This window comes from Schistocerca cancellata, chromosome 12, assembly GCF_023864275.1.
Source record: "Schistocerca cancellata isolate TAMUIC-IGC-003103 chromosome 12, iqSchCanc2.1, whole genome shotgun sequence".
In the NCBI taxonomy this organism is placed as follows: domain Eukaryota; kingdom Metazoa; phylum Arthropoda; class Insecta; order Orthoptera; family Acrididae; genus Schistocerca; species Schistocerca cancellata.
In genome coordinates, this window is record NC_064637.1 from 128,499,943 (window position 1) to 128,523,194 (window position 23,252).

Sequence of the window (23,252 nt, forward strand, 5' to 3'; positions counted from 1 at the left end):
TTGTTAATTAACAATCAACTGAACATTAGTTATTGCCATTTCTCTTTGAAATTTCAATTACTGTACCACATACATAGTTAATACAAGAAGAATTTAATATCTTTTCACTTATTTCTTTAAATAAAACTATTAAATAATACTTTTACTGAGCATAGGTTCTCATCTGAGAATTAACTGTCTATTCAAAAATATGCCAATAATTTTAAGCTACAGATATGTAAAAATGTAACACCAAAAATACTTTTGATTTTTTGTTATTTCCTTTCAGGAAGGAAGTGAGAGGACGGCAAAACATGGTCAGATAAATAATGTGCCTGCTTTGTCTTTGTGATCACTCAATACTGCCATGTAATAAGGACAAAATCAGGATTTAATAGATAACTCGCATTCATCTGATCTTCACATCAGTTTTATTCTTGGTAAGAGCTTAATATAAAGCATGACACAGAAAGCACTCTCTTTAAATGTATTTTTAAAGATCACGCATGCTCTTCACTTTCTTACGTCACTGCAAATGAAAAGTCATCAGCCACCAAATTGCTACTAACCATCCAGTGATTTTTCTCCAACATATGGATCCTGTCAAGCCCTAAATAAGAAGATAATTACAAAAGTTGGGCCATTTGGTAGAACACAGCTTCGTTATTCTCTCATGGGATTAAATTACTTTTAAGCCAAGACACCAGTGAGCAACACTACCAAGATTCCAAAAGGTCTAAACAAAATTCACTTATTAAATAGAATTGTTAGTTTATTTTTCACGACAAAATTATTATAGCATCAGTAATAGTTTACTTGATAACTGTGTCCACTGACATTAAATACTGGTTGAATAAAGACATGTTTCTGCTGAGGCTGTAGCGTTAGGTAATACTTTTATTTGTTATTGGCCAATTTTAATCTCATGGTAGTTATCAAGCATTTGCCTATTAATGTAAAATGAAGAAATGTGAATCAAACACTTAACATTACATATGAAGAGGCCTTTGGAGAGGACAAAAGCAGCTTATGCATATCAAGAGCTCAGATGGAAAACCTGTCTTAAGCAAACAAGGGAAAGCAGAAAGGAGTACACAGAGGGTCTATGTAAGAAAGATGAATTTGAAGGCAATAGTATAGCAAGGGAAAAGGACCTTTTGAGAACTGTTAGCCTTGGGAGAGCCAGCCGTGACAAAACACCTCCGTCTGGTGTGAAAGATGTATGAGGCAGGAGAAATACCCTCAGACTTCAAGAAGGATGTAATAATTCCAATTCCAAAGAAAGCAGGTGCTGACAGGCATGAATATTACTGAACTTTCAGTTTAATAATACATGGTAGCAAAATACTAACACAAATTTTTTTATAGAAGAGTGGAAAAACTGGTACAAGCCAATGTTGGGGGAGATGACTTTGGATTCTGGAGAAATGTGAGAACATGCGAGGCAATATTGATCCTACGACTTCTCGCAGAATATTGGTTATGGAAAGACAAACCAGCATTTATTAGACAGAGAGAAATGTATCAACAGTATTGACTGGGATATTCTCTTTGAAATTCTGAAGGTAGCAGGGGTAAAATACAGGAAGCGAAAAACTGTTTACAATTTGTACATAAACCAGGTGGCTGTTATAAAGAGTCAAGGGGCATTAATGGGAAGCAGTGGTTGAGAAGGGAATACGACAGGGTTTCAGCCTACCCTCAATGTTATTCAATCTATACATTGAGCAAGCAGTAAAGAAAACAAATGAAAATCTAGGAAAAAGAAATGGAAACTTTGAAGTTTGCTAAAGACATTGTAATTCAGTCTGAGACAGCAAATGACCTGGAAGAGCAGTTTAACAGAATGGACAGTGCCTTGAAAGGAGGGTATTACAGGGTGATTCAAAAAGAATACCACAACTTTAAAAATGTGTATTTAATGAAAGAAACATAATATAACCTTCTGTTATACATCATTACAAAGAGTATTTAAAAAGGTTTTTTTTTTCACTCAAAAACAAGTTCAGAGATGTTCAATATGGCCCCCTCCAGACACTCGAGCAATATCAACCCGATACTCCAACTCGTTCCACACTCTCTGTAGCATATCAGGCGTAACAGTTTGAATAGCTGCTGTTATTTCTCGTTTCAAATCATCAATGGTGGCCGGGAGAGGTGGCCGAAACACCATATCCTTAACATACCCCCATAAGAAAAAATCGCAGGGGGTAAGATCAGGGCTTCTTGGAGGCCAGTGATGAAGTGCTCTGTCACGGGCTGCCTGGCGGCCGATCCATCGCCTCGGGTAGTTGACGTTCAGGTAGTTACGGACAGATAAGTGCCAATGTGGTGGCGCTCCATCCTGCTGAAATATGAATTGTTGTACTTCTTGCTCGAGCTGAGGGAACAGCCAATTCTCTAACATCTCCAAATACTGGAGTCCAGTTACAGTAGCACCTTCGAAGAAAAAGGGACCAAAAACTTTATTGGCTGAAATGGCACAGAAAACGTTCACCTTAGGCGAGTCATGTTCATACTGAGTTGTTTCCCGCGGATTCTCAGTGCCCCATATACAGACATTGTGACGGTTGACTTTCCCGTTAGTGTGGAAAGTTGCTTCATCACTAAACACAATCTTTGAAACGAAAGATTCATCTGTTTCCATTTGAGCAAGGATAAAATCACAGAAATCGATTCTTTTAATCTTATCAGCTGCAGACAGTGCTTGAACCAATTTCAGACGATAAGGTTTCATAACTAACCTTTTTCTTAGGACTCTCCATACAGTTGATTGTGGAATTTGCAGCTCTCTGCTAGCTCTGCGAGTCGATTTTCCTGGGCTGCAAACAAATGCTTGCTGGATGCGTGCTACATTTTCATCACTCGTTCTCGGCCGTCCAGAACTTTTCCCTTTGCACAAACACCCATTCTCTGTAAACTGTTTATACCAACGTTTAATACACCACCTATCAGGAGGTTTAACACCATACTTCGTTCGAAATGCACGCTGAACAACTGTCGTCAATTCACTTCTGCCGTACTCAATAACACAAAAAGCTTTCTGTTGAGCGGTCGCCATTTTAGCATCAACTGACGCTGACGCCTAGTCAACAGCGCCTCAAGCGAACAAATGTACAACTAAATGAAACTTTATAGCTCCCTTAATTCGCCGACAGATAGTGCTTAGCTCTGCCTTTTATCGTTGCAGAGTTTTAAATTCCTAAAGTTGTGGTATTCTTTTTGAATCTCCCTGTAGATTAGCAAACAAGACACTTGAAGTAGTAGATGAGGTCTGCTATTTGGGCCGCAAAATAACTAGGCTAATGATGCCCGAAGTAGAGAATATAAAATGTAGAACGGCAATGACAAAAAAAAAGGATTTCTGAAGAAGAGAACTTTGTTAACATCAAATACAGTTTTAAATGTTAGAAAGTCTTTTCTGGAAGTATTTGTAAGATGTATAGTATAGTATAGTATGGTATAGTATAGTATACTAGTATAGTATAGAAGCAAAATATGGACAACAAACAGTTTAGTAAGAATAAAATAGAAGCTTCTGAAATGTCACGCTACAGCAGAATGCTGAAGATCAGATGGTACATCACATAACCAATAAGGAGTAGGAGAGTTGGGGAGAAAAGAAACTTATGGCAGAACGTGACTAGAAAAACAGATCGCTTGACAGAACACATGCTGAGATATCAAAGGGTCACCAGTTTAGTATTAAAAGGAAGTGTGGAGTGTAAAAATCATAGAGGCAGACCAAGAGATGAAAATAGAGCAGATTCAGAAGGGTATAAGTCGCAGTAGTTATTCAGAGATGAAGAAACTTGCACAGGATGGAGTAGCATGGGGAGCTGCATAAAACCAGTCTTCCGACTGAAGGCAACCAAAACAACAACAAAGAAATCCTAGTTACATAGTTTCAATTAATACATTGATAATAACATTAAAACAGGTTGTTGATTTAATTTTTTGACTTCACATACAGTCTACAAATAGAAAAGATATGCACACTTCCACGTAAGTAATACATTTTTAATGTTATTTACAACATATTACTTGAGACTTTGTAACTAAAATTAATCTTTAAATATAAACCATGTGTTCGATCATGTTTGTCCATTTTTTGTTAATAGGCAAATGGCTGATTATGACCATGAGATTGAATTGGCCAACAGCGAATAAAAATTTCACATGAAACCTCTGGGGAAACATGTCCTTATTTAACTACAGCACCATTCTCCAAAAGCAGGCACATCACTTTAAAGTGTCTGAACCAAACTGCAGGCAAAATCTGCAGTACTTTGGTGTGATCTACACCATCATCATTGGACTACTGGTCTTTATAAGATCATTTGTCTTTCTTTACTTCTTGTTCCTGTCTCCAATTCAGGGGTCTTCCACTACAATGCACAGTTCATTTTCAGCCAACTGCCAGTTTGAAAGTACATCCAAACATTTAATATACTTTGCAGTAGGCACAAAAGGTGTCACACATGTGCTGCCTTCCAAGATGAGACAACCACAGGTTGTCAGTTCTTGAAGCTGTCTTTGATTCCCAAGCAACTTATTGGTGCCTGAAGTAATTAAATCTTATGTCAAGTGATGTATTGGTGTTTGAAATGTGTGGTAAGAAAAGTTACAAGAGTAGAAGTCTATCCTACCTGAGAAAATGTAATCACTGTAGACATAGGATCCAATTCCATTGTTGGAAGTATATGAGTACTAAGAAGGTAACCATTTTACAACACTACTTTTTACCAATTTAACTGGCAAATGAAACTATGCAAACAGTAAAATCTGCAGAAAAATTGTACACTAATAGTTTCCTAGCACTGTTGATTTGTTCATATTTTTTCTGAATTTACCACTTGAATTTCTTTCTGTTCCTCACTGTGTAAACTAATTTGTTCAATTTCCAGAGAACACTTAATGTGTCACTTTGAAAGTGTACTTGTCAACATCGTTCTTACCACGATATTTTAATTGAACACATTCATTCCATTGCTGATGCACTCATACTGTTTATAGACTATTTCCTTCCCCTTATAATTTTATTTTTTTACTGTGTGGCTTGATGGCACAGGGGCTAAATGTCAAACTACAAATACACTGGTCTGGTGTTTCATCCCAGTCAGTACTAGGACTTTTTTGTCTTCCTTATTGCTTCTTCCATCTCTAACAATGTTTTGCTAATATGGAAGATACCAAGTTGCACCAAGGTTTGGAGTCTATATCAATCTGCAAGTCCCATGCAACTGGCTGGTTGAGTCAGTATCCAACAGTCAGAGGAAGGCAACATCATACCACATCCATTAGAACCATGCCTCATAAAGCACTGCAGTTTACAAGCTCTTATAGGTGCTCTTGCATGAGTGAAATACATCTTCAGTATTAATGATGTTACTATAAATTACTGTAGCAGATAAGAATTATTGTGAATAAGTTTCCCATGTCTAAAAATGTATGTCACACTTTAATATAATAGAGGGAAACATTCCACGTGGGAAAAATATATCTAAAAACAAAGATGATCTAACTTACCAAACGAAAGCGTTGGTATGTTGATAGAGACACTAACAAACACAAACACAAACACAAACACAAACACAAACACATGCACAAAATTCAAGCTTTTGCAACCCACAGTTGCTTCATCAGGAAAGAGGGAAGGAAAGATGAAAGGATGTGGGTTTTAAGGGAGAGGATAAGGAGTCATTCCAATCCTGAGAGCGGAAAGACTTACCTTAGGGGGGGAAAAGGACAGCTATACACTCGCGCACACACACACACACACACACACACACACACACACACACACACACACACACACACAAATCCATCCGCACGTATACAGGCACAAGCAGACATATATATGAGTCACAAAAAATTTTCCAATACCACAGTAATGAAAATGAAAATATGATAAATGCAAAAATTATACTTACATGCAAGAACTGGCTGAACTCAGTATAACTGACAAGCCTCTTCTTATCCTTTCCGAAGTACAGTTTCACAAAGTCACCATCCATGTTGAATGGCAGCTTCTGGAGCAGCACTGTCTTTTTCATCACCTCAACGAACTCATCTGCAAACAGCAAAGCAAATATCTGAGCATTTACTACGTACTACAAGCCACTTAAAAAAAACAACTACCAGTCATGTGATATTGGTGTGCTTTGTACAAAGACAGAACAGAACAAATAGTTTTTTTCTAACAAACTATTCAGGCTGTGTGCCATCCAAAAGCAACTGAAAAACTTTTATTACAAAATAGGCAACACACACTGAAAAACCGAAACAACATACACAGAAAAACCAACACTGCCAAGGAAAGATCACTGCTTGACACTTGCTAAGGAACAACTGCCAACTGCTAAGAACAAGCAACCAATGACTGTAAAAGGAATGTAGAGGGGGTGGAATTGCTAAGCAAAAGCATGCTGGTGGTTGTAGATGGATGGCCACATCGCAAGAGGATTGATACGTTGCCCTAGTGGCGAAATGGAACAAACAGTCCACTCCTAGGTAGATCGCTACAGACATTCCAATCGATAGTGGTACACATGTGTCTGACAGAACTACTTTGTGGTGATTAAATCAGGCTGGTTTGCATACTCAGCCTGTTAAATGCCTCGCACTTAAACCGTGCCATCGACAAGAAAGAGTTCGTTGGTGTCGGGGGCATGTTGGTTCGGGGTCAGCAACAGTCCAGAGTGACATTCTCTGACAAATGCCACTTTGATGTAGCAAGTAATTCTGGCCGCCACTTAGTGTGGAGGGAGAGGGGAACATGTTACACACCACAGAATATTCACGAATGTCATTGGTATGGTCTACATGTCGCAGTGTGGGCGGCATTATGCACAATGGCAGAACACTGCTGCATGAGTCTGCATGAGATGCTGTTACAGCACAACAGTATTGCAGGGATATTATTCTGGATCATTTCTGTCTGTTTAAAGATGTGGTAGGTCCCATAGGTCCCAACTTTCTGTTTATAGAAGACAATTCGCACCCACTCGTGACCTCGGACGTGTCTGACACGAAGTGATGACATTGAACGTGCGTACTTCCTGGACCTAAACTGCATAGAGCATGCCTGGGATGCTCTTGGCAGATGTGTGTGTCAACTAAAACCCACTTCAAAACTGTGCAAGAACTGAAAACCACCATGGGAGAGGGATGGGACAATTTCCCCTAGACTCCTCAACAGTTTGGTAGTCAGCATGGATAACGTGAAAAATGCGCATCAGTGCCAGAGGAAACATATTCCTTACTGAGAGTCCGGTATTGACCTCTATGTTTGGAGCTGTCCTCTGTCAAACATGTTTGTTACTGTATTTTCCCATATGGTGCAACATGTATTATATTTCATTATAAATATACCACTCTACCTATACTACGTATGTACCATGTTTCATGTCGTCCATCACTGCCATAATCACTCACACATGAGCATTGTCTCTGGCCGCCAGCCAGAGTGAGTGAGTTGTGTATAGTGAGTAGACTTCTATCCTTCTCACAATACTGTCAACTGTATAGAAACACATGTAACCAAAAGCTTCTGATTAAACTAAAAATATCTAGTTAATTGTCTGGAATATGATGGACCTGCAACACAGTCAAAAGGATAAAGTTTTAAAAATGCTACAAAAATTACGGTATGCTTGCAGCTGTATGTTACATCCTTTCAGTGCTCTGGAAGTACAGTAACTGACGAAAAAAGTGAAGCACGCAGAAGGGGCAGAAGAAACAAAATGACACTTTACAGATTGAAAATTGTGACAATTTTACAAAGAACTTTCCAGTATGAAACCATTTATCAGTGTACCGTTGTACCCACTCTGGTCTGAATGCATGGGCTGGTTCAATTGGGAAGAACATCTTAAAGTTGTTGCATCCATTCCTGAGACAAGCTGGCCCCCATCTGCTCCAACTGGTCCACGACACCTTCGATATAATCCCGTCAATGAAGGAACATTAGAGAAAATATATCTTGTAGTTGCAAATTTTTATACAGTGGCAGGAGCGAGTGCCATAAACCACAGACTAAAATTCCTGGTCAGTCAGGAGTGACTGTTAGGGTAGGTGTGCATTTAGAGCTAACTTTATTTCTGTTTTCATCAATAACATGAAAACAGCAGCTTACAGCCAAAATTATTTGCTGTTCAAAATTAATGTACATTTTTTATTAAAAAAATGTGCTATTCATTGCTTCTCTAGGACTAATACACAGTCCAGTCACACTAACATGATCACCCTCTACATTCAGTGTGAACGTGCAATAACCAATCACTGGCACCAAGTGGTGGCACTAGTAGTGGAGAGGATATGAAGTGCGTCGGGGGTGGCATGGAAAACATTCAGTGCAGTCGACGTCGTAATGTGAAAACTGAGCAACGTATTTGACATCTGAAAGGCCTTTAAGAAATGACTACATTTGGGAACTGTTCACATGCTGCCACAGTTCACGTATAATGTGGATGACATAATGGCGCTACTGAAAAACAGCGCCGATGTAACTGACACACTGTGGGTCATAGATGACAAGGGAGAATGACCGCTGCAGAGATGTATACAGGCAGACAGACATACAACTGTTGAGCATCTGATCACCCAGATGAATCCAGGGGCTAACAACTGTGTCATCTCAATAACCGATCCGCGAACATTGCTGGGTATGGGCCTCCGTAGCACGCACGTGGTTCGTGCACCAATGCCGACTGCTCTTTGTCAGCAATGAAGGCTGGAATTTGCACATCAATGCTGCAACGGGATGTCCACTGAGAGGCAATTGATGGCCTTTTCAGATGAATCATTTTATGCTCCATTGGACGATTGGCCATTGTTGTGCATGGCATGAAATGTCTGAAAGCAAACACCCTGCAACAATTATCAGAGCACTATGGTCTGGCAAATATTTTCATGGCATCCCCTGGGTGTCAGGTAGGCAAAATGAATCAACACAGGCACGCATCTATCCTTCGGAACAAGCCCACCCCTACATGTAGTTAGTTTTTCCTCGGCACGATGGCATCTACCCACAGGGCAGTGCAACGTGTCACACAGCTCACATGTACATCTGCGATTCAAAGAGTGCCAGGATACTCCCTTGGCCACTATTCTCCCCAGATTTAAATCCACTAAAGAACTTGTGGGAGCACCTCGATAGGTCTAATAACTGCCACGGATCCTCAACTGAGAAACCTAGCGCAGCTGGCCACAGCATTTGAGTTGGCCTGGTTCCACATCCTTGTCAGTACCTTCCAGAACACCACTGACACGCTTCCTGCACATCTCACACTGTAAAAAGTGATTATTCAAGCTTTTGACGGGTGCCACATTAGTGTGACTGGACAGTGCAGTTTCTGTGTTCAGGGAGATGGAAAAAATCAACACTTATGACAGATTGTTTTAATGTTATAAAATTATTCTTTATTTTAAATGGAGTGGGTTAAGAACGAATATTAAATGGTGTACCATGTCTGTAGGGTGGGGCAGGGAAATACTCCTACTTTCAAGACTACATTGCGAACAGAGAGGAGTTGCTGGAAGAGTAGAGATGGGCTCTAATGATGCAGGAGTAATGGAAGTTTCTGGTAGTTTAACTGTCAGTTGTAAGCATGGCTCGGTTAAACTGAACAATGCATTTTTGTCACCACAACCTATTTTTTCCACACCAGGCTTTTGTTGTAGTGCAGTTCTGGACGTGTTAACATGCAGAATGTGCTTTCTTGGAGTTGTGAGAACCCTAGGAAAATTCATGAGAGCATTTTACACAGTTAAAAATGTCAGCCTGGCTGGTGTGCAATAACCACGCTGTTACCTTCTGTTCAACATGATCCAACAATTTTTTGAACCACAAATTCAATTAATGGATTTGGGTCATATCAGCAGCATGGTGCCACAGCTCATATTGCTAGAAATTCTATTACTTCACCTCCCAGTACGGTGACTTTGCATGGCCTGCACATGCACCAGATTTAAATCCACGAGAGTACTTTTTATATGGTTACCCCAAGAGTGAGGTGTATAAACACCAACCCAGGACAGCATGCAATAAACCTTGTAGTAGGCTGCACTCTGCAAAATATGCTTCACAGTCATGCAGAACTCCAGAAACTGGCTGCAGCAGAACATTAACAATGAGACATCACTTGCAAGACCTACTGTTTATAACCTTATGAAAGTATCTCCCAGTTATACCCTACTGATGCCAAAAACTAATTTTGTTCTATCACGTAATTTTTTTAAATTAACATTTGGAGTTAGGCATACCTCCTACCCCACCTTGTAAATGCAGTAGTCATTTAAAGGGATAAATTGTATTCTAGGGGTATAACAGGATGGTGGGGAGGGCACTGAAGATAGAAGCATCAGTGAAGGCCACAAAGTGCTTTAACACTGTAAGGGATTACAGGCATGAGCTACTGATGATATTAATGAAAGAAAAACGTATGGACATATTCTATAAATCTCTGCAAATTGTTCTGCACTGCTAGAGGGGAAACTGATTTCTAGCTACTCCAGTGTTCCTTTGGGAAAGGCAATTTCTCTCCTTTTCAGTTTACAGAAAGAGTATACCTGCCTAACATTTGCTGCACAGTTCGTTTATGTGAGTAGACAAAAAACTTCACTCAAATCATATTTGTTTAGTGGAGTTATTTTCAGTTTATTAAGTGAGTTTTTATTGCAGTTGTTAAGTGAGCTATTATTTAATAAAAATCTCAACAGTGGCGCAGTGGTTAAGAACCTATCCCAAGTGTAACATGCTGTCAATACGCATGCAACAATGTCAATTTCATAGTTTCGACTGTTGATAGATGGACTACTTTTCACAGCATGAGGGGTATCAAATTCATCACCCCCAGCTTCATCTCTTCCAACATCTGAAGTCCTACAGGCTTAAACTGAACTGGTTTGCTCTACAACAGTAGTAGGTCATGCAGGTAGAAAGGAACTTGAGATACGTCAACATAAGCCAAGTAATGGAATGCAGTAGATTATTGTTTTCGAATTGTACACGATTAGTCCCATTTGAAGCGTCACATCCGATGCTGAGTATTACAGCATGAAGTATTGTAAGTGATAATCTTCCTTTCCTTTCATCATTTTGTGGGACGTCACTGACAAAAGATTTTGAAAAGATTTGAAATTATTTATACGGTATGTTGGAAGTTGCCAAGTGCTCTCATTCTCAAATAATGGGTGAATGAAGTCTGAGTATCTTCCGCTTTCAGTTGCGCTGCTACAAGACAAACACATTGCTTCTAACTGTAATACTTGTCTTACTGCATTAAACTTTTAACACAAGATTGTACCTCTTAATGAGTAGATTACGACAATTTTAAATTCAGTCAATAATTAAGCAAAGTACTGAGAATCAACTTTTTGTTGCCCCTGAAAGCTATCATATAGATCATATGCAACTGGTACCGGTTTCTGTGAGAGTTGTTTAGTAACATAGGTTGCGCTTTTTCTGTCCCCTGCAATGTGAAAACCATTAGCCCTGGAGAAAAGATGAATAGGGTTACCTTCGTAGGAAATTTATTGTAATTCAATTTTGTAGTATGAAAGATTTTTGCCAGAAGTTGTTGTTTTCAAGTTATTCCAGAAAAACATAAAAAGAGACCTCTAAATGCGTCTCCATCCTTATTCTTGCACTCCAATGATGAGAAATTTAGTGTGTTATTCATGGCACCCTATCTTACCACAGAAGGTAAATTTGTGACTACACAAATTTTTCCCCCATTCAACCTTTTGGTCTTCTTTGACTGGGCTAATACTGGCACTGTGGTAGAGTTGCCAGCCAAGCTGGTCCATGGACATATCTGGGCATCTTGCTGGGCACAAGAGTACCTACACATCATGTAGTCAGTTCATTGAGACATGCGTCATGTGGACGAGCATTGTCCTGTTGAAAACTGGTACCACAATTATGCCACCTGAGAGGTAATGCACGACGTCCACGAAGTACTGTTGTGCCGACCGAGTTCCCTCAATTGCTACCAGCCACGACCTGAAGTCATACCCAATGGCTCCCCACACCATGAAGCCAGGTATAACACTGCTTTGCCCCTCCAAATTCACTGGAAGAATAGGACTCGAGAACACGTCACCGCCATACTCACTGACAATGCTCGTCTGGGGTACTGCACAACTGTAATTCATCACGTTACACGATGCAGTACTACGCATCAACAGTCTATGGTTCTGTCACAGCACCACCCCAAGAGCAGCCATTTGTGTTGTGGTGTTAATAGCAGCTTACACATGGAATGGTGATTACCTGGTCTGGATGCATTATAGCACGAACAGTGGAAGTACGTGATAAACTTTTTTCCTTTAATCATTTTGTGGGGGCATCACTGACAAAAAGTTTTGAAATTATGTGTAATGTATGTTGGAAGTTGCAAAGTCCTTCTCAAATACTGGATGAATGAAGTCTGAGTACCTGTAGTTTTCAGTTGAACTGTCACAAGACAAACACAGTGTCAGTGTATGGCCAATAGTGCAGGATCACGTTGAATGTTGCAGCGACACCATTTCTTGTTCTCTGATGTCGAGAGGTTATGATGTACTTGATGCACATTGCACAACCCTTCTTTGTGGTGATCCGAAGTGGTCAACTGAAACCTTGACAATGAGTATGCCTGCCCATATGTTGCCACGCACTCCAACATCAGGCCACTGTCACATCCAAATGTTACACAAATTTGGATACTGCACAATTCAACCAGCCGATCACATGGAAACCCACAATGAGGCTCCTTCCAAATTCTATCACACGTGGATTATGCTGCATCTCGTGAATGCGTGGCACCTACATGTCCGTCAGAATGATCACTGAACATCTGACACTGTTCGTGCCCTTTGCATAAATAAATGAACAACACTAATGCAATCTGGTGGCCATTGCACATGTCACAGATAATTTCAACTCTTAATACCGGTCAATGGTGTGCACTTTTAAGAAGTTTCATTGACATCCTATCATGACTTCTGGTGCTAACACCTTTTTTGTCAGGCAGTGTACTTTTTAAATTTTTGGGGAAAGTGTCTATTTTTGTGAATGTAAAATGCATTAGTGGTTTAATTAAATGTTGGATAGCAAAAATATTAATATGTATACTACCACAAATTCCATTTTCAATTTGCTCATTTTCCTGGTTGTGCCATACATAGTAACAAAACAAAACAAAAATTTCATTCATGCCCGATACCTATTCATTTTTAAATGCCTGCACTCTCTCTTTCATGAAATTAATCATATTTTTAAGTTATGCATCTGCTAATCCTGAATTTTGCATTTATTACCCTCTGTGGGCGCACGCTATTCCTGTTAACAAACTTTTGTTTATCGTAAGAAGAGAGCAGCAGTAGTTTATGACCTCTCTGTGAAATGTGTACACTTTTCTGTTGTGTTTTCACATATTCACTGTTTGTGCTATATCCTTTTCCATTGGGGAAACTGGAAAGCATTCTAGCTTTTGTCTAGACAAGTGTGGGAGGTCTCTACAAACCTATCACAGTGTCACATGTGTAGAAGACCAATAGTTATTAATCCAACATGAATTTGATCTGCCCATAAATTAACACATTATACATTGCATGAGCAGGTTCTTTGAATGGTTGTACTGTTACAATACAAATAATTTACAATGTACCTTTTGCAAATCAAAGAAAGAGAGTTTCAAGAGGGACGAAAGTAACAAAGTTTGGAGAGCTAGCTCCTGGCTCATTTCACCAGCAGGCACACTGTCTCACCAGAGATCAGATATTGTCCTTAAAAACAGTGTGATCAATTAGCAATAATTCAATGAATGTGTGGAGAAAGAAATAGTTCATTTACAGTAGCGTAATTTCCTGAGAAGAGAATTTTTCACCCAGGGGATACACCTGAGAAATTAAACTACCTTGTCCTTTCAAGTAACTTAATCCACCATTTACTACAGAAATGGAAAATCCTAGGGAGGAAGATCTTTTCTACACAGTGTGTGATTGTTTTCCCTCATACCACAAAACTAATTTCATATAGCTGTTTCATTCTCCCCTCTCTGAAAGGATATTTATTTTTTTAATCAAGAGTTCAAGATTTACAATTTTAGTTTCATATTAGTTCTATTCTAACTTGAATTTTTTATATGAATCTGGCCTTTTCAGTTTTTTTTAGTCCCACTGCAGATAGTATCTCTTAACAACAATTCAGTATACAAAACACTATTTTTAAATCTATTATTTGTTAAGTTGCACTATATGAGTTATTTGGTATGAACAGAACATTATGTGGTGGTGGTGGTAATTTTAAGGTGATAATCTACATGGTTATCAAAACTTTTTCCAAATCTCAGTTTATGATGTTTGTGTATGGACCAAAGAATTCAGTCCTTTTTTTGAGAGTGTGTGACAATATTAATATTTGAGGAACCATGAAGGTCTGCCTCTCTGGGACATAAGTGCCTGAAAAACCAACTATCCATTGGATCCCACTAATGCCAAGACAGCCCAACTCAGTACTGTTGACAATGCATACCAGTTTACTTCTTACGTGAATTAAAACAAAGAACAGTGTGTGTGTGTGTGTGTGTGTGTGTGTGTGTGTGTGTGTGTGTTCCCCCCCCCCCCCCCCACAGTGGCCACTTACGGACTCCAAAAAGAAAAATTAATACTTAGTCTTAAAAAAACTACTTATCAATTCTGCTTCTTCCTTCTCCAACACTTTTGCTTATGAAATGCAATAGCAACATTACTGCAGAAGATGGAATAACATTCACAAAGAAGAATACTCACCAAAAGTAACCATTCCATTTCCATTGGTGTCAAAGAGCTGGAAAGCTGTCTTGTAGAGTGCATCCGGTACACACAGCAAGCCTTCAAATGCTTGGAATTCTGGGAACGAGATAAGGCTGTCGACCAAAGAAAGACCTTACAGTTGTGTTCAAACGGTAGGCAACACTTATCCAAATCATAAATGCAGTACATAACATAAAATACATACACAGAAAAATCATCAAAAAATTACAAGAACTACAAATTCCTCATGATAATGTGGCTTATTGTCACAATTATAAATGCAGACAGTGCTGTATTTAGAACATGAATACTTTCAGAGCAATCATAAACGTCTTTCTGTCTAAGGCCAACTGTTTTAGTTTCATATGTTGTAACTGACTCCCTCTCCAACCCTGTCCACCATACTGTGCTCTTTTCTGTTCTTAAGCAAAGCGTAAATTTATTATCTTTGCAAATGATACAACTATACTCTTTGTAAAACACTGCACTGCAATTTAAGAAGATTATTGTCAAAAAAAGTATTCATATTTAAAAACACTCACTGCAGACAATTCCAAGTGCCTCAAAACAGATAGAAGGACGTTATCTTAAAATGTAGGAATCTTAAAGCAAGTAGTAATTTCTAAAATACTGAGCATTCAACTGACAAATTATATTTATGCAGTCAGTACTTAGTATTTTTTCTAATACTGTGTTCAGCAATCTTGACTGTACATTTAATTACACCATGTGATGATAATCATCACAACCTATGGTCCCTATAAAACTACCAGATAGCTGACGTCTGTCACTTGCCGCTACAGTCTTGCCATATTGGCCGCCAGCTATCGCTCAATTGCAGGTAACACACAAACACAACAAGTTACTTCACGACTGCTGTTAATGTGTAAAGCAGAGCAATGTTGGAAATGGCCACCGCAAGGTACGTCGGAAATGCGAGATGCTATGTTGACAGCTGATTTTATATGACTGATGACTGAACTGCACAGGAGATGCGTTCTGTAGCTCTGAATTTAAACTTGGGTCCTAAGCTAACCACAACCTCATAATGTGTAATGTATCCAAGAAACCAGTGGTCAACAATCTGCGACAGAACTAAAACCGTGAATGCTTTGTTCACGGGTATTAAAGATAGCCTCTACGAGCTACCTCAAGACAGAATAAGCCCAATTTCAGTGCTAAAAGCAAACTGCAATTTCTTGTTTGAAACTGTCCTCTTATTGGCTATACAAGCTACCATTTACCAACTGATGAGCAGTCCTCATTGGAACAGGCAGATAGAAGACACATGCAGATTCCAGACGAAAAAAAGAATGATAAGCAGAAAAATAAAAGCAATAAAAAGGCCAATATGATGGTGACAATGATGTGGCAAAGATTTAGAAATAAAATGCATTTAAACTAATTAATTGCATAAAAATGATAACAAGCTCTTTTGATGAGATTTAGAAGTAAAAAAAAAAAATCACTTATTTGAGAGATTCGAAACTACTATATTCAACATGGGAGGTTAATATTCTAACCATTGCATTAATTACAACACTGTGTGACTTGTGTTAAATCTTTGCCTGTAATCACCCAGTTGCAATGATGAAATGTCATACAAAGCTTTTCTAATTTAACCCAAGCCCCGTGATTATGAAAACCACATGTGACGCTGAATGGTGTCTTGTGCAAAAGTATCCAGTAGCGTTTAGTTAGTGCTGTGTATGAAACAAGTGTATTTCATTCACATTGTGATGTGTGTGTTTTGTTTGTGATGTGGTCCTCGTGTATGATGAAATACGAAATAAAAGTGCCAGATCCATGATTCGTGATCCAGACATATCAAGAAAGAATACCGGACAAGGAATTGGAAGTGAACTGACCGACTGTTGTGGCAGTTTGGCAACGGCTTGAAGTGCACTCTGATTGGAGGAAACCGGCTCCAATGCGTGAAGTGTCAACTATCAAGTAATTTTAATCAAACTATAAATTATGTATTTAGTGTACTACCAATATTATGATCTCATATTGCAAGTGCTTATCCCAGTTACTTATGAAGAAATCTCCTCTCAGAAGTGCCCATATTTGCAATGTATCTGTATTTTTTCCTACTCTGTATTTCAATGTCGTGAGCTGTTAACTCTACAAAATGAGTATTACCGGGATCTAACGGGACCTCAACATAATCCAACATCACCTACACACTTATGCATACAACAGCCACACACTCATTTACTAGGTGATAGCTTTTTTACGTCAGTTACATTGATATGTCCTGATCTATTGCAACTTAAGTTAAAGAATCTTATTTCTCTCAAGAGTAATAATTTGTACTTTGTTAGAATAAAAATGTAGTTTATTTTACTCTTGCAGTTTGGAATTTGTCATGAATTCTATACATCTTATTAGTGTAATGCAATTATTTAATATACTTCAAATATTTCTAATACAGAGCCTCAGATTTACTAAAATCTCTGAAGTACTATAAACATGCTGTACATTTTTTTTTCATTAGGTTCCAACACGTATCTTATTTATTAGAACATCAGAAGTTTTCTTTCTAATAGTGGAATCTCACAAACTATTTTTACTTTATGGACCATGTAAATACTATTTACTTTGGATAATGTATACTTTGTAAACAAAATTTACTTGTACCATATTCCAACAATTCATGTGCTGACCAAATCCAAATAAATATCAGAGGAATAATTAGAAAACTCTACTAAAGGAGTTTCAGTTATAAATGCATTCCAATATTTACAAAAACTTATGAACAAGTAATGAATTAGACAATATTCTGGTAAATTTTGACAGAAATTGGCTTCCAGTACAAGCTGCAAACTTACCCATCTTTGCTAGTGTCAACAATTCCCGCCAAGAGCTTAACTGATTCTTCATTGTAATTCTGATCCGTAAAGAGGCCAAGATATTTCTGAACAAAATCTGTTGCTGTCATAAACTTCTCACCATCGATCTCTTTAGAGGCATACTGTAAAAAAGATATAGAAAATTTTGGTAGGCCTAATTTAATACAATACTATTACTTACATGAAACAAAGAAATGAAGAAAGATTAAGTTTTAACATCCTTTCAATGGTGAGGTCCTTAAAGATGGAGTAGTAGAATTTGGGCAGGGATGGGAAAAGGAATTGGCCCTGTTCTTTTCAGTAATATCTATCCTTCACCAATTTATTGACACTACAGAAAAGCTATTAGTCCCAAATGCAAGGACAAATCCCAATCATTGCCCACCTTCCTTTGATCATTTTAAATAGATTAGAATTATGTGGCATTACACAATGTGTGATGAATAATACTTCTCTGACATACTTAACAGTATGTTACTTGCATTGATTATTTAGTCATGTGAAAGCCACAATTTAACAAAACAAGAAAAAGAAAAAAGGGGACTGAATTCCCTTTTGATCTTTCATTCTTGTTGTTCCTTCTCTTATCTTGCATGTTACCACTGTTCCTCACAAATGTCCATGTAAAAATTTTGATAACTAATGGCGTTAGGTCGATCTCAGAGGTTAGTTATAGTCAAAAGAAAGGAAGAGGTGATAGAAAGGAATATTTGACATCAGTTTTCAGTTTTGACAAGTGACATAAGAAACATGCGGCAAACATCATAAACAACATGGTGATTATAGTGTCATATCACTGGAGGTTTTTCAGACAGGCTGAACTACATATCGGTCCAGTCATCACAACCAGTTTTTTTATTTCACATTTGTTGGCTTCACCAACTCTCAACCAAACTGTCAAAATATGGACCAAAAGGTGATGCCACAACAGCCATTAACATTATGTCACTGATCAAAGCTGAAGGTAAGTATATTACATTCCTCTTGACCTGAAAAAGGAAACAACATGACTACAAACCCATCTGGAACCGTCAGTTGAAGGAAAATGAACATTTTAGTCGCCTAAGGTAAGGAAATGGAGTGCACACTACATTAAACTTGTGCATCAAGGACAAAGTTGAGAAAAGATTTCAGGATGTGGGGGAATCTTGCAAATGTGGTCTTTCAAATTCAATGTCTTCACTTGCTAATAATAAAATACATATCATTTAATGAACAAATTGCAGCCATCAACACTCTTGAATTTTTGGAAATCAAAAGATTTCCACCACACAGTGATATACTAATTGTGACAATTTCCAAATTGTTTCACAGTAATGACCAGTGTTAACTGTTACCTCTGGGAGGAAGATGATGATAAAGAGTTATTTCCACCAATTTCCTTACCAAAACTATTTAAATATAGAATGAGGTTTTCACTCTGCAGCGGAGTGTGCGCTGATATGAAACTTCCTGGCAGATTAAAACTGTGTGCCCGACCGAGACTCGAACTCGGGACCTTTGCCTTTTGCGGGCAAGTGCTCTACCATCTGAGCTACCGAAGCATGACTCACGCCCTGTCCTCACAGCTTTACTGCTGCCAGTGCTTCGGTAGCTCAGATGGTACAGCACTTGCCCGCAAAAGGCAAAGATCCCGAGTTCGAGTCTCGGTCGGGCACACAGTATTTAAATATAGACATCATCATAAGAGCAAAGGGCCTTATTTTAAAAAGTCATTACTCTGATAAAAATGTAATTTTAATACTAGTTAAGTACACTTAACATTGCATTAGAAAAATTACTTAGGCCTGTGCCTGAAGTGCAGACACTTTGTTGATTTATTTACAATTAGGCGACAAGGACCTATTGTGTCTGTCACAAGGGACCATGACATAGGCTACTACCATCAGTTTGATGGCTGCTTTAAGAAATTTGACTGTCAACATTGTGAAGCAGTTGTATTCCATTTCACAGTTTTAGCTGACTTGCTCATTCTGATTTTGACAAATCTGAACACTCCATCCATACCATACTGAGTAAGACGTAAAAAACTAACATAAATTTTTCATTATGTTCAGACAGTACACATCTGGAAGTTGTACACGTTCCCTTTCACCACTGCTAGCAGCAGGAAATACAAAAGTGCAGTGTCTAATATTTTGAAATTTTCTAAAGGAAGCCACAGAAGTTTTGCAGAAAGTTATCAGATTCATCTGTTCTTTCTGACATACTGTGCTGTGCTGTAGCATCATTAGTTGCTACCTTTTTTTTAAACATCCCAGTCCCCAAAATGAAAAATGAGTACTCTCATTATTTTTTTCTTCTTCATCCATCAGCTCTTCTGTAACTTTCAAAGGTCAAATGATTTTACCTGTACTTTAAACTGGATATTTCAATTACATACATTATAAAATTACTTCCTTCATGACACACAACTGTACAGAGCCTGCACTGAAAAAGATTCCGAAAACTTTTCTTTCTTAAAAAGTATTTTAATCTGCTTTCTAAGGAAGTGTCCAGGATCAAAAAGAGATACTGTGGCCGTGTAAAGTGTAATGGGCAGCTTTTCCTTTTCAATCACATGCCACTCGCTGCTTTTTATTTTCCTTAGTGTCACGCTTTCCCATGTGTTTCAAATGGAGTGTATATAAGCGGGATTTTTTTTTTTATTTAAAAAAGGACTTATGTTTGGTAAATGAACTACCGAGGATAGGAAAGCAGACAAACTTATTACCAGAAAATTTTTGAGAACTTACCTTATTGAATATTTCTAATAATTTTTCAGTCCTCGCTCTTTTCAGGAATCCAGCAGTCTGAAAGAAAACAAATGAGAAAATTATCAGTCAACTCTCGGATCCCTGGGCACAGTACATTGATGAACTACTGGCACAAACCGAAAACAACAACAATAGCGGCATCGCAAGAAAGTAATTTAGTTAACTTGCCGCTTCTACTTCACAACATACAGTTTTCCGAAACACGGACAACCGATTCGCAATATCTGCGTTCGAGTAAACAGAAAGGAAACACCGTTATCGAACAAACAGTGCATCTGATTATTCGTGAATTTTATTCTTCAAATTTAGATGGCACAGGTAACTCTAAAAACATTAGCAAAAAAATTACAAACAATACCTGCCTCTTCTAAATATACTTCCCAGTCTGTGTTATCTGGCATTCAGTTTTAAACGTCGTTCCACCTGTAATATTTAAAATTTACTGCAGCAAAGATTACACACAGTACCGGTACTGGGCTGCGCCGCAAGTGGCACGTACTATAATACTCTTTCAAATCAAATACACCCTTCCGAAAAAGTGCGAATGGACCTTGTCTGTCTTACGTGATGTACTTTTTCCCGAACGATTGTGAGAACTTGCTTTAAAAACCGCATTTAGAACGAACAAATACGATCACCTGTACAATACACCGACCAACTCAAAGATACTGTTTGTGTAACAATTCACTCATTGTTATTAGGACTAGTAGCTTCATGTTATCAGTATGTCGTAAGGACTAAAACAAAGTAGTTGTGAACCGATTTATGAAGTTTACAGTTCTTCCTATAAACTTCATTTATACTTCCCATTTCTAAGACCTGTAAAAACAGAAATTACGTCGTTACACGATTTACCACATTTTTGATAGGGTATAATTGAGTAGCATTGTTGCAAAAGCGGCTATGTGACCAAAAATCGAAAATTGAGTTGGAGGCACTTTCTTATACAGGTTTCCACGGTCTATGCAATAATGTATCGATCAGGCTTCAAAAACGGTTCTAAGCATTTTAAAATGAGGTGCGAAAATGGCGTGCGGGTGCAAAGGCGGCTGTTTATTTCGCGTTAGGTTGCAAAAGAGGCAGAGTCTGAACGAGATTATGGCCGCCGGCAAAGGGTTGCAGAACCGCACATATTCTTGTCACACGTAATACTTTTAAAAAGTTCCGAATATTAGCTACATGTGACTAAAATGTTTGGGTTGGAAGTACTGGGTAGATTCTCGTGTGTTTTTGCTTCCATTGCTACACCAATAGAGCTGAGAGGGAAGATACCACCAGAAACTTAACTTCTAGGAAGAGAAGACGGAATGTTCAGCAATGGAAACGAAACGTCGACAAAAAGGAAGAGGTAAGGAAGACCATTGCTTATAGTAATGTCCAAATATTCATTACAGGTTTAATGTTGTTGGAATAAATGGCCTAGCAACATTGTCTAACCTCTTCTGGAACTACTGTCAGTTGGTTTTCAATTTCATTTTTCATTTATCTGTAGATACTAACCTGAAAGGGTTTCCACAGATGCCAAACTGTAAACATCCTGCTGGAAAGCTGAAACGTAAAGAACTCACTATGCAGGACGTAAGACGGACCCATCGAAAATTTTACGAACAAAATAGCCGAGAATGACAGAGCAACTACATTCGAAAGCCTGTCACTGTGTCATCTCCTCGAACATATAAGTTTACAGGAGACAAAGTATCAAGAAAGCAACTAATTTTGGAGTTTGTGCTAAAAACACGTGATGGAGTTTCTATAAACATCAGGGTGTGCAGAGCGGCTTTCATGGGGATTTTGCAGATAAAAAAAGAGACTCGACAAAATTTGTCCGGGTATAATGAACGATTTCTCACCTGCAACCACTGAAAGAAGAGGTGGTGACCGAAGAACGAAGTTGTACGAAGATAGGAAAGATGCAGTTGTCAGACACATTGAACAATTCAAGCCGATCGAAAGTCACTATTCTAGAGGGAAAATGCTACATCGCCAATATTTGCCCAGTGAATTAAATTTAAAAATAATGTGGGAAATGTTCTGTACAAACATCCTGATTAGTACGTTGAGTATCACTACTACCGGACAATATTCTGCAATAATTTTAATATTGGCTTCGGAGCACCTTATATTGACACATGCTCTACATGTTCGTCCCTACAAAGCATGATTTCCTTGGAAAATTGGCCAATGGAAAAGAAAAATTTGGAACATCAGCTTACAGCTCACAATGGTCGGAGCGATGCTTTTTACGAAAGACTGAAGGAAGACATCGAAGGTCAACTAATTTTAAGTTATGACTGCCAGAAAAATTTAGTCCTTCCAAAAGTCCCAGATCAGGTGGCTTATTATTTAAGACAGATGTACTTATATAATTTCACGAGCAGTCAGACGAAAGACAAAGTGATGTCGAATATATGGTATGATTGGCTAGAGAACGAATTTGCAAAGGGTCGAATCAGAGTGCTTCACCTGTTCATCAACTGCTTAGCACCCATTTGCGTGTTGTCACCAAACTACCCCTCTTTTCGAATGGATGCGGTGAACAAAACAAGAGATTGGGATGTTGATGTACTGGTTCCTGTACTCAGCTCCAGTACACGCAGAGAGCGTTAAAGTGTGGTTCCCGATCGTCGGTCATTCTTTTATGCCCCCTGATAGAGTTCTTGCAAACATGGAGAGAAAATATTCAAAATTGAGCGTAATCAAAAACCCTGCAGTATACGTCGGCATAATGGAAAAATTCGCCACAGTGGTGCATTTGGGGTCGGACGACTACAAAGTGAGAGACTGGAAGAAGATCGCCACGGATGTCATCAAAGCTCCTGAATCCTGGGACTTCCAGTTTGAAAAGTCGAAGAGAATTATCATCACGAAGACAGCAAACAGA

General features: G+C 38.5%; 1 protein-coding gene across 2 annotated transcripts in view; it reads right to left on the minus strand.

Annotated features, from left to right (window-relative positions):
• The window catches only part of LOC126109884 (calcium-binding mitochondrial carrier protein Aralar1), a 702,128-nt gene that overhangs the window by 93,612 nt on the left and 585,264 nt on the right, over positions 1–23,252 (minus strand). For both annotated transcript variants that reach the window (XM_049914970.1, XM_049914969.1), the window contains exons 2-5: positions 20,351–20,407; positions 17,595–17,737; positions 14,758–14,873; positions 5,913–6,052 (exon numbers count right to left, since the gene is read on the minus strand). In XM_049914970.1, coding sequence (XP_049770927.1) covers positions 5,913–6,052; positions 14,758–14,873; positions 17,595–17,737; positions 20,351–20,407 — 456 coding nt within the window. The remainder of the gene's footprint in view (positions 1–5,912; positions 6,053–14,757; positions 14,874–17,594; positions 17,738–20,350; positions 20,408–23,252) is intronic.